Source organism: Bos indicus, chromosome 24 (genome assembly GCF_029378745.1).
Source record: "Bos indicus isolate NIAB-ARS_2022 breed Sahiwal x Tharparkar chromosome 24, NIAB-ARS_B.indTharparkar_mat_pri_1.0, whole genome shotgun sequence".
NCBI lineage: Eukaryota > Metazoa > Chordata > Mammalia > Artiodactyla > Bovidae > Bos > Bos indicus.
The window spans coordinates 2,778,673-2,790,614 of record NC_091783.1 but is presented as its reverse complement, the minus strand read 5'-3'; the positions used below and the strand labels follow the sequence as shown (position 1 = coordinate 2,790,614).

The 11,942-nt window shown below is 47.2% G+C and overlaps 1 protein-coding gene across 9 annotated transcripts in view; it reads left to right on the top strand.

Annotated features, from left to right (window-relative positions):
• Positions 1–11,942, top strand: part of ZNF236 (zinc finger protein 236) — a 69,035-nt gene that overhangs the window by 8,665 nt on the left and 48,428 nt on the right. For 8 of the 9 annotated variants that reach the window (XM_070778632.1, XM_070778630.1, XM_070778631.1 and 5 more), the window contains exons 2-7: positions 1,143–1,285; positions 2,451–2,615; positions 7,598–7,776; positions 8,456–8,580; positions 8,880–9,052; positions 11,172–11,315. In XM_070778632.1, coding sequence (XP_070634733.1) covers positions 1,143–1,285; positions 2,451–2,615; positions 7,598–7,776; positions 8,456–8,580; positions 8,880–9,052; positions 11,172–11,315 — 929 coding nt within the window. The remainder of the gene's footprint in view (positions 1–1,142; positions 1,286–2,450; positions 2,616–7,597; positions 7,777–8,455; positions 8,581–8,879; positions 9,053–11,171; positions 11,316–11,942) is intronic. The other variant, XM_070778636.1, reaches the window with a different exon arrangement.

Sequence of the window (11,942 nt, the reverse complement as noted above, 5' to 3'; positions counted from 1 at the left end):
GGCCACGGTGGGAGCTCCAGGCTGTCTGCTCAGAAGAGGGACGCAAAAGTCTAGAGAAAATACTCGACTGCTGTGTTCATCACATAGGAGACTTTCCTGAGCTTCGTTGAGTCTTAAAATTAACCTGTTACCCTACCTCCAAATTTCTAAATTCTACTGTTGGGGTCAAGTTGGATATAGAGAGTTATATATAACATATTTCTGTCTCTGTATAGTTAGTATGTATTATGTATTTGTACCCAAATTATAAGACTTAGAGTACTTACTCTCAAGATTTGAAGAGCTTTAGGACATCTTTATTTCATGACATTCTTGGTAAATTTTTGTGATTGTTGCATGTTTATTCTTATTTGGCCTGCAATGCAGGAGACCCGGGTTTGATCCCTTGGTTGGAAAGTTCCCCTGGAGAAGGGCATGGCTACCCATTCCATTATTCTTGCCTGGGAAATTGCATGGACAGAGGAGCCTAACGGACTATAATCCACAGGGTCGCAAAGGGTTGGACACGACTAAGGGACTAAACACTTGAAATGTATAGCTAGTAACCTGAATGAGTTTATAGAAAGCATACAGTGGAGCCTGAGGGTTGTCCGTTGCACTGCAATCCTTTACAACCTCGTGAACAGCTGTGAGAGAGAACAGAAGTTCTTACCTCTTGACTTCATCTTGCTTTGTAGCAGCTTTCAGAGATAGATTGAATTAGTGAGTTAGCTTTTATATTTCTACTAGCATTTTGTTTACTGAGTGATTTAAGAAACTGGATTATTGATGAACTCTCCCAGTGACTAAGAGAAGTGCCTTCTGATTTGTTGTGACTTAGAAACAGTATTGAGCTGGCAGGCAAAGTTAAGAAATAGGATGGCTTTCGTGTGTTGCTGAGTGGGCATCGAACCTCAGGAGTTGAGTTTCAGGTTTCTAAAAACCCTGGGCATAGTCACCTCTGTCTCAGTCATCACAGTGTGTCTCATTTCTAACGTAAAAACACGTCCTTTTAAGAAATTTAAGGTATCATTAATTTCATCCGAAATTTCTCATAAATCTGACATAATGTGGTTTTGAAACAGTAACAGGATAATTTAGTTTCATTTATGTGCTGAGAATAACAACTGGTATTTATTGTTTATACTTATGCAATTTTGTAGATGGAGTTTTAACATTGAATGCGGAGAACACTAATTATGACTATCAAGTTCCAAACTTCCATAAATGTGAAATCTGTCTGCTATCTTTTCCAAAAGAGTCCCAGTTTCAACGCCACATGCGGGATCACGAGCGAAATGACAAGGTATGTATTTATAAAAAGGATGTCGGAAATGTGAGCGTTGAAACTGGAGGAACTGTCAAATCAGCATTCTTTCTTATTTCTACATTTTGTATTGTGTAAATGAAGATTTTGATGTTTTGTTTTTAAGCCGTATTTCTAGCCATGGTTAGGTGATGAGAGAAAGTGAGAGCTTGTCTAGTGAATCTAATGAAATTATCTGTGAGTGGACAGAGAAATGATCTTAAAATATGACTTTCCTCAATAGTTTCAATTTCCCACGTCTCGATGTGTTTTTCTCTGGCAGGCAGTGTTACCCTCAAGTGGTCTTGCATCTTAAAGAATCTGAGGTTTTAGATCGTATTTCCGCAGGCAGCAACCCTCTGGTACACAGGGGTTGAACTCAAGTGCCTCTGGTGGGATGTGTCAGGGTGGTTGGAACGTGGCAGCTGAGCCCCCGTGAAGAGAGTGAGCGCCGAGCCCTCTGGGCTAGCGCCGCCTAAGCCCGTGAGTCTTCTGAGATGGGACTGGCGCCAGGGCGCTCTTTTCTGGAGGGCGGGGTGTGAGCAGCTCCAGCCTCCCTCTGGGCACGAGTGATGATGTTGTAGCTGTGACCATTGTTGCTAACACCAGAACCCACTGGGTGTTAACCTCCCAGGTGGAAAATCTGAAAATCCCGACCCATTAGGGTCTGTTTATTTCCAAGAGAAATACCAGTGATTTTCTTTCTACAAGTAAGTGGTAGAACACCTTCCATTTGGGGGAAATTTTAAGTGGGGCTAAGCAGCCATGTGACAATCCAGTGGGAGTTTTTATGATTACTTACTTTGTTTGAAGTGATTTTGTTTACAGCAATGGAGTTGTCATAAAATGAAGGGGGAAAGTCCCACCCAATAAGTTGAAGTCTCACTTTTGCTTTCATAGAGGTTACTTTCTGGTACATTTATATGCAGCATTTCTCATTAGAAATAATTTTCTACGCAAATGTGATGTTTCTGTATACTGCTTTGAGAAATTCTGTAAGGAGCTTTCCCGTGTCCATTTTGGGTTTATTGACTTCAGGTCCAGAAGGACTTCAGAAATTGCTTCTAAAGCTTATCTGTGGATTATGGTGCTTGCTAATGTTTGAATGACATTTATTGTGGAAAGATTGTGTTTCAGTAGCTTTTCGACTTTTCTCTCCACCTAGCCACATCGATGCGACCAGTGCCCCCAAACCTTTAATGTTGAGTTCAACCTGACCCTTCACAAATGTACCCACAATGGGGAGGATCCTACTTGTCCCGTGTGTAACAAGAAATTCTCCAGAGTGGCTAGTCTCAAAGCACATGTTATGCTGCATGAAAAGGAAGAGGTAATTATTTCGGCCTATACTTTGTTCACTGATTTTTAAAATGCATCTCATCTCGGGTCAGGAGGCTTTTAGGTTTAAACTAGTTTGAAGAAGTCTTGTGTGTAGGTGTCACGGCGTCCATTATCAAGAAACTCACCTTGGCCAGTCTCCAGGTCCCTGGTAAAGCGTTTGTTTTCCGGTCATGTCAGAAGCTTAGGGCAAGACTTTTTAATGTGTGGTATACTTGGAGGATCAAAGTTCATCCACAGTGGCTGGCAGAGGAGACCCTCGTTTTCTCCTTAACAGAAGTTAACTTCTGTAGGATTTTGGGTGGCCAAAGGTAAACTTTCTGCCTCTGAAGATGGTAGAGTCTCCTTGCCTGGCTCCTGCATCCCCTGACACGTGGGCATTTGGGAGACGAGAGGAAATTCGTGAAGACCCAAGGCAGTTTATGCCCCCAGTAGTAGTCCGAAAGTGGACGGTATTGAGATGGAGTGAAGAATGGTGGGGGTGCGCGGCCCAGGTGCACAGAGAGGCCCGCCTGCTGCTGGCGTGGGTGGGCTCACGTGAAGTGTAAAACATCAGCCCCGCATTGTTACCACAGACAGTCAGGAACATGTGAATGTAGAAAAGAGAAGATAGCAGTCACCTCTAGTTCAGCCACCCAGGGCTAATTACAGGTAACTATTTGGTATGGTTTTCTCCTGAGACAGAAAAACATAAAATATTTATTTACACGTGTAAAATCTGCATCCTGAAAACTGAGTTTGTACATCATGTATAGGTTTGCGTCCTCTTTTTACGTCTTTAATTTTTTATATGAAATAATTTCTTTTTATCTTTTAAAATCTTATTGTATAAGTAATACATGTTCATTTTGGAAAAAGTTGGAAACTGAAGATTAACAAAAGTAAAGGAACCGGTAGTCACACTAGTGGGAGAGATGCGTGTGCAGTTGGCCCTTGAAGCAGCGCGGGTCTGAACTGTGCAGGTCCGCGTGCGCGTGGGCTTTTCAGTAAACACGTCCGACAGGACTGGGTGGTCCCGAGACCGAGGGCGGGGAACCGTGGACGTGGAGGGCCTGCTGTAAAGTTATGCTCGGATTTTCACCTGTGGGGTCGATGCCCCAGACTTCCATGCTTTTCAAGGCTCAGTTGTGTGTTTCTGGCTTTTTGGGGGGTGTGCATACACTTCCATGATGGTTTGTTTAGGAACAGTGTTTTTAGTGCAGTTATATCCTATTATGTCATCTGCTCTGTCCCTTTCATATCTGTGAATGCATCTTTCCCTCACTCGCTTCGTGATTCATGAGTGTTTCCCCCACATTGCTATTCTAAATTGCTTTATTAAAGTCTTTAGCATCTGGATAGAGTGTCATGATATTTCTACCATTTCCTTTATTTTTAACATTTAAGTTCATCCTTTTTCAGAACTATAAATAATGCAAATAATGTGTGTATCTTTGTTTCATTAAGATAGATTCATGCAATTGGATTTACTGAATTAACAAGGCTTTTTCAGGCTCTTTGTAGAATGCCACCGTGTATTCTAGAAAGCGTGTGCCCTTCTGCACCTTCTGCAGACTGTAGGCCCGCCTGTCTCACTCAGCTGTAGCACTGTCCAGAAATGGCCAATGTGTTCCTTTCAAAAGGCAGAAAGTGTTTAATATGGTATTTTAAAATACCTGGGAGTCAGTTCAAATAGTAAGACTCATACAGTAGAGAAAACGGTAGAGAGTTAAGTCCCCTTCAGCCCCTGACCTCAGTTCTCCCAGGAGCAGCTTGTCTGGGGGCGGTCAGTGCACGCACAGACCTCTGCGTCCCACGAACGCAACCGAGTGCTGGGGTTCTGTGCTGTCCTCTTCAGGCGACTGAGTCTCGGGTGTTGTTTCGGCCCCCGCGGTGCTACGTGGCATCCGCTGTCCTGGCCCGTGGGGTCGCCCTTGGGCTGGGCGTGGGTGGTGTGGCCTCGTGTTGCTCTGTGAGGGGCTGGGGGGCTGCGGGCGCGGGAAGCCTGCCCTCGGGACCCGGAGCTGAGCTGACCAGGGGCGCGAGCACAGACACATACGAGGATCGTGTGCATGGAATGCTGGGATCACTGCTGCGAACTGGTGTGCATGTGCTGGGTGGGAGGGGAGTGTGGGCTGTGCCCACAGCACCCATCAGCTGGGTGGCTGTGGGCATCGACGTTCAGATGGGACCCGTGTGTGATGGTGGGGGGGAGTCGGGTGTTGGCAGAGGGCTGCAGTGCTGTGACGTGCTCGAGGCTGGCCAGCCATGCGGGAAGCCTGGCCGCGGGGGCCCTGTGAGGTGGGTCTCCCTTCCCCTGGTTCTATGTGCATCCGCAAGGGGCGCCTGCTGGCCCTGCCGTGAGCCCGGGGAACCATGCCGGGGGGTGCCTGCTGCTGGGGTCAGGAGGGGTCTGTGGGGTGGCCAGGGTGTCTGCCGAGCACTGAGCAGCACCTTGAGGCAGATTTCTGTGGGCAGGGCAGAGGGCTCCTGAGAGCCTGGGAGGGTCGAGGGTAGTGCTGGGCACCGGTGCCCGGGGGCGCGAGAGAAGGGCCAGGGTGGCCCCTGGGAGGGGGCAGAAAGGGCGCGTGTTACAGATGAGGAGCCTGAAGGTGGTTGCTGTTTATTGTGTCTACTCTGACTTAAAAAATTTCATCTTTAGCCAGATGGGGGCTGATAAGAACACCACAGCACCCTGACGGTCTGCTGGCCACTCGGGGTCACTGACATCACCCAGGACCGCCTGCCTCTGCAGGAGGCACGAGCAGGAGCTCTGACCACAGGAAATGCAGTGCAGTGGACAGGCTGCCTGCTGCCCTCCAGGCCTCACGCTCCCACTGGGACAAGCCCGGGAGCCAGGCTGCTCGGACCCAGAGGGATGGGAGGCCCATCCAGGCCCCTTGGGGTTGGGTGTGACGTGGCGGCAGCTACAGAACCTCCCGTCCATAGCCCATGTCAGTTGTGATTCAGCATGTACTCAATCCTGCTTTCACCACATGAACTAATTGTACACAAGCCAGGGTTTACTCAGAAAGTTCGGAAAAGTTTCAGAGGAATATCCATGTAGATAACTCCTGAAATGTACTCACCTGCTCATTTGGTTAAAAAAAAAAAGTACATTAAAAAAGAGGGTTGATCTGAGCCAGAGCAAATAAAGAACAGGGCTGGGAATGGGGGATAAAAAGTCATGGTTTGCATTGTGACTTAGTCGTCCGTGCAGGGCAGATGTTTTGCCTGCAGATTCAGGGTACACGTGGCCCCACCGCTGCATTCGAGGTGGGCAAAACAAGTTTTGTTGTTAGATGGTTTTTAAAAATTTTTGACTATTCACAAGAAAGAAATTTATTTATTATCAGCAAGATACTAACAAAATAGCAGTTCGTTATTTCCTTACATTATTAAATATTCAGTTCAGTTCAGTTCAGTTGCTCAGTCATGTCCGACTCTGCGACCCCATGAATTGCAGCACGCCAGGCCCCCCTGTCCATCACCAGCTCCCCAAGTTCACTCAGACTCACGTCCATCGAGTCAGTGATGCCATCCAGCCATCTCATCCTCTGTCATCCCCTTCTCCTCCTGCCGCCAATCCCTCCCAGCATCAGGGTCTTTTCCAATGAGTCAACTCTTCACATGAGGTGGCCAAAGTACTGAAGTTTCAGCTTTAACATCATTCCTTCCAAAGAAACCCCAGGGCTGATCTTCAGAATGGACTGGTTGGATCTCCTTGCAGTCCAAGGGACTCTCAAGAGTCTTCTCCAACACCACAGTTCAAAAGCATCAGTTCTTCGGTGCTCAACATTCTTCACAGTCCAACTCTCACTTCCATACATGACCACAGGAAAAACCATAGCCTTGACTAGGCGGACCTTTGTTAGCAAAGTAATCTCTCTGCATTTGAATATGCTATCTAGGTTGGTCATAACTTTCCTATTAACACTAACTTAAAGTCATTTAAGTTGAAGTCATTGGATTGCTCCAAGTATCCCATTCAGCTTCATTCCTTCCGCAAAGGACGCACTGAGTAGCGTCAGTGAACAGCCTCATTCAGTGAGGTTTCTGTGCATTCACGAGGCCATCAGGTGCAGTAATTAGAAGAAAGTCTGGTGGGAAGAGAGAGCTTTGTATTCTGTTGTGTAGAAACAGCAGTTTATGCACACTGACAGGTTACATGCGTCTTTTCCCGTGAGGGCAGGTGCTGCTGTCACCACTGTTTCATACCCCTTGGGCGGTCAGCACACTCAGGTGCACGTGGCTAGTGATTAGGAGCCTTAACATGAACCGAGGCCCAGCTTCGGAACACCTGGACCTGCGCTGTTCTAACTGAGACACGAGTAATTTAAAATTTACCCTGGCTGTATTTTCAGAAGTCAAAACAAAACAATGAAATAAATTTTAATGTATTTACGAAAATACATCCAAAGTATTGTAAGTCGCACATTAAAAGTTACTGTGCTGTTTTACACCTCACCTTCTTTTCAGTAAGCCTTTGAAATCCTGTGTGTTTCTTATGCTGGCTCCACAGGTGCTCAGCCGGGCACGTCTACATGGAGTCCCTGACTGTTCTGTGATCAACCTTCTATATAAACCAGACGGAAAGAATGATAGGTGTTTCCATTTAAGAACTTACCAGCTGTCAGCTTGTTTTAAGGAAGTCTATTAAACTATCATCTTAATTTAAATTCCTTCCTGACCTTTTTGTGGTGTCCAAGTCCTACTTCAGAGTTTTCACAGTGTAGGTGAACAAAGCGCCATTACCCAGCAGTCAGTTTGAAGCAGCTCACTTTGCTCAAAAGCTGTAGTGGTCTCTCATCCTTTCGCCTGTGTTTCTGTCAACAAAGAAGTGATTTCTCGTATCCTCGTACTTGGACCCCGCGGTGTATCTTTTGAGAGGCAAGGCGGTGTTTGTTTGCCAGGAGGGTGCACTCTGTGTGTCAGTGGTTTAAGCAGCAAGGCTCCGGCGCGTCCGCGTGCTTATAGGTGGCCTCTCCCCATTAGAACCTCATCTGCTCCGAGTGCGGGGATGAGTTCACCCTGCAGAGCCAGCTGGCCATCCACATGGAGGAGCACCGCCAGGAGCTGGCCGGGAGCCGCACTCACACCTGCAAGGCCTGCAGGAAGGAGTTCGAGACGTCCTCACAGCTCAAGGAGCACATGAAGACACACTACAAGATCAGGTGGGAAGCCTTTCCCGGCTAAAGAAAATTACACCTTGTATGAAAAATTGGCACGCTGCTTTAGGAGCAGGAGCAGGGCGACTTGGGAATGTGGTGCTGGGATGGCTTTCATAACCTGTGGTCCGTGTCATGTCTGCCGTAGGACAGATAAGGTCAAAAATGAAACATCAGACTGAGGGTAGAAGTTTTTAGCTGTATTACAATGAGAACAGCTGTAGAATGAGGTATCGGCAGTACACTTTTAATGGGCAGGTAAGGAGGTGTGTAGAGTGGACTCACAGGGCCAGGTTAGCACCCTTTTTAGTGAGTTGGCTTATTTGTACTACCTGGAGCTTGCACATGTCCAACATGTGCTTCATGTGTCTGCAAACAGACAAGTAAAACTTCGTTTAATTGTTAACATACCGCCCTTCAGGCCAGGATACTGCCGTGGTCCCCGTTTTGCAGATTAGAAAGCCTAGGCTGGAGGTTTCTGCCCAGCCTTCAGAATGCCGCAAGGCTGCTTATGGGGGCTGGAGCAGGGAGAGCCAGGGCGCAGGGCGGCGGCTGCGGGCCGGGGACGCGGGAGCCTTCTCGCTCCCATGTGTGCGGTTGATCTCTCCTTAAAGCTCGCTCTGGTTCTGAAGCGGTGGGGTCACAGGGACCCCACTTACCGCATGCTTTCCCTCCGGGATCCCAGGGTGGCCGGCACCAGGTCGTACAACAGGAACATCGACAGGAGCAGCTTCACATACTCCTGCCCGCACTGCGGGAAGACGTTCCAGAAACCGAGCCAGCTGACGCGGCATGTCCGGATACACACAGGTGTGAGGCGCGCTGGCTTCTGGAGGACCCCGACGGGGGCTGGGGGCCAGACTGTGGCCTGGAGCCGGCCCGGCCTGGACTGGGGCCTCGGCTTTCCCCTGCTTGCAGAGGCCCGCGGTGCTCCTTTGCGATGCTGGGGAGGCGGCGGGAGTGTGGGTCTGCGGCCTCAGGGAGACGTTCTGCCTGGAGGGGGCAGGTGTGCGGTCTTGAATTTGGGTAACTTAAGAAGTATTTCTCTTAACCCATCACATGCTCATACAGTGCGGAATCACATTGTGATCATCTTTCTCCCTCTCCAGGTGAAAGGCCATTTAAGTGTAGCGAATGTGGAAAAGCTTTTAACCAGAAGGGTGCGCTGCAGACTCACATGATCAAGCATACGGGTGAGAAGCCCCACGCCTGTGCCTTCTGTCCTGCCGCCTTCTCTCAGAAAGGGAACCTCCAGTCCCATGTGCAGAGGGTTCACTCCGAGGTGAGCGTGCCCCTGGGGTGTAGGCATGTGGTGGGCGGGCTGGGGTGGAGCGGGGAGGTCCTTACAAGAGTGCAGACGTCACAGGCTGCACAGGTGCCCCCAGAGTGAAGAGTGAGCCCGAGGAACTCTACTTGTTAAATGTAGATAAAGGGTTTGTCCGGAGCAAACCCTGTTTAAAAAAGTATGTGCGTGCGGGCTCAGTCATGTCTGACTCTTTGCGACCCCATGGACTGTGGCCCGCCAGGCTCCCCACATGGGATTCTCCAGGCCAGAGTACGGAGTGGGTTGCCATGCCCTCCTCCAGGGGATCTTCCCTATCCAAGGATTGAACCCACTTCTCCTGCATTGCAGGTGGATTCTTTACCACTGAGCCACCTAAGCAGCTCCCCAAAATACATATATATGTATACACACAAGTACATACATACACATAAATATATATATATATATATATAAAAACATGTGAACCTTTTTGGCTTATATGGAAATGTACTGTTTTTTGTCGTTTTACCGACAATATTATAGCTTTGATGAATAAACGTTTGAAAATAATCCTAATACCATTGTTAGTCACAGTTTATCAATCTGAATGTGAACGTTATGTGATGCCTTTAGTGAACCCGAAACACAGACGCTTCCAAGTGTGAGGAACTGAAAGACGCGGTGAACTTGAGGAGGAAGTGTTTTTCTGTGCTGGTGCAGCTGACCTGTGTTCAGCCCCACTCACGTTTTCTGTCAGCATAGTCCTGCCCAGTGTATTTCCCTCCATGCTGCACATTAACTGATCATTTCAGCCAAACTGATGCTCCTCAGTTGTCTCCAGATAATACTGATTTGTCAGCCTCTGGAAGTAGCTCTCTTCATCCGGTTCGTTTTTGCTCTTAACTGTCGTGATTTGGTGTCTTATTTAGTCTAGTTGGAGATAATGAAGATGTATTTAAGCAACACAAACACTCTTATTATGGATCATTTATTTTATGTAATTACTTTGGAGGATGAAAAATATCACAGTCCTAAAAGCAAGTGTATATCTTTTAATTTTTCCTTTGGTAAATCCTTAGGTAACAGTAAATCCTTAAGTAACAGTAAAATGAAGAAAAGCTTACGTAGTTCTGATAGTTTACAAGCAGACTGAGGACTCATATGCAGTGAAGCTACTTTTAAAGACTGTTTACTGTCGAAGGCCCAGGCCCTGGGAAGAGTATATGCGGACTCGCGAGGGTGCCTTTTGGTCTGCGTTAGTGCCTCTTGGAGCTGCCTCCGTGTGAAAGGGATTGCTGAGGAGTAACCGTGTACCTGCACACACAGCACCAGGAAGAGGAGGCTGAGAACCTCCCGGCTTAGGAGAGCCTTGCGGGGATGCCAGTGTCGCCTGCCTCCGGCCGGAGACCCCCGGGGCCTGTAGTGGGACCGACTCTGGTGTTCTGGGAACAACCCCTAAAGATTGCTTGGAGTGCTATCTAATCCTGTGGTGAGGCTAAAGCTGTGGGTTTGCTCTTCTCGAGGTGTCGGGAAGATGGAGTCTCCCCCTAGCTCAGAGCCGGCCGGCACAGCTGGCAGGACCAGCGCTGGCCCTGAGGGTGGGGCGAGGACTGCTGGGAGCTGCCTCCATGCCGGCGGCCCTGCTCCCTCACTGCTCTGTGCGCCACTTTCTGCTCCGCCAGAGGCTTAGAAGGTGGCCACTGATGTGACGTGACTATTGGAACTGGCGGCCGCCCTCCTGACTCGTATGTTTAAGACTCAGAGTAAAAGTCTTAACTGTCTGGCCTTGGTTGTTGAACACTTAAACCATTTTATTGAACACTTAGCCATTTAAGAAATCGAGAACAGGTCAGACCTTTTTTTTTTTTAACTAGAGCACAGTAACTGAAAACTGTGGGTTTTCACTCCCGCACCAGTTCTGATTTATAGAAAAGACTGAAATTTCAATTAATCTCAGACTGAAAATATTGATTACAGAGTCAGGTCATTGATTCTAGACCTCTCTAACTTAAAAGGTATAATAAAGGGTTACATTATTTCTGTCATTTTAATTGAATGGTTAGTTATAATTTGCCATCATTTAAATATTTTAATCTAACAATTGTAAAACATTGTTTTTTCTTTTTTGTTCTTTAAGGTCAAGAATGGCCCTACCTATAATTGTACAGAATGTAGTTGTGTATTTAAAAGTTTAGGTAGCTTGAACACTCACATCAGCAAGATGCATATGGGTGGACCACAGAATTCAGCAGGCGCTACAGAGACTGCTCACGTCTTAACGGTAAGCTTGGCCAGCTGGTTGACAGAAGGTATTCTGTTACCAAAATCTGTCATCTGAAGTATGACCTTTTTTTAAAATGGAATGGAATCGTCAGTAGTACCATAAAGGTGCTATGAAAGTTTCCTCTATGGAAGTACGGGTCCTACTTTTATTTGTTCGCTTAATTAATGAAAGAAAATCAAATTCTTGGAAACTTTAAAATAATTTTACGTGATTCTGATTTATAGAGTGTCATCTGAACCAGTTAGAAATAAGGCCAAACGTCATCATTGTTATGAAGTTGTAATTCCTACAGTCAGTGTTAACTGATGATGATTATTGAATATTCTTTATGCTTGTGTTCTCATTGAAGAATCACCTTTCTTTTTAAAGTGATATTTCCCCACATCTGATGTGATGGTGATTCTTTTTCCTGAAACCTTGCACCTTTGGGAAACTAAGTTGTATTTTCCAGTACACGCAGTAAGGGTTGTGACTCAGAGCATGCCCACTTGACTCCTTCCTGTAGACTGGTAGCTCAGCCTCCGTCTGCGGCTCTCCTGTCGTCTCAGCTGAGCTGCCTGGCAACATCTAAGTGTCGAGCGTGGTGTCCTGACCACCGCAGACAAGTCTCCCGAGTGCAGAGGT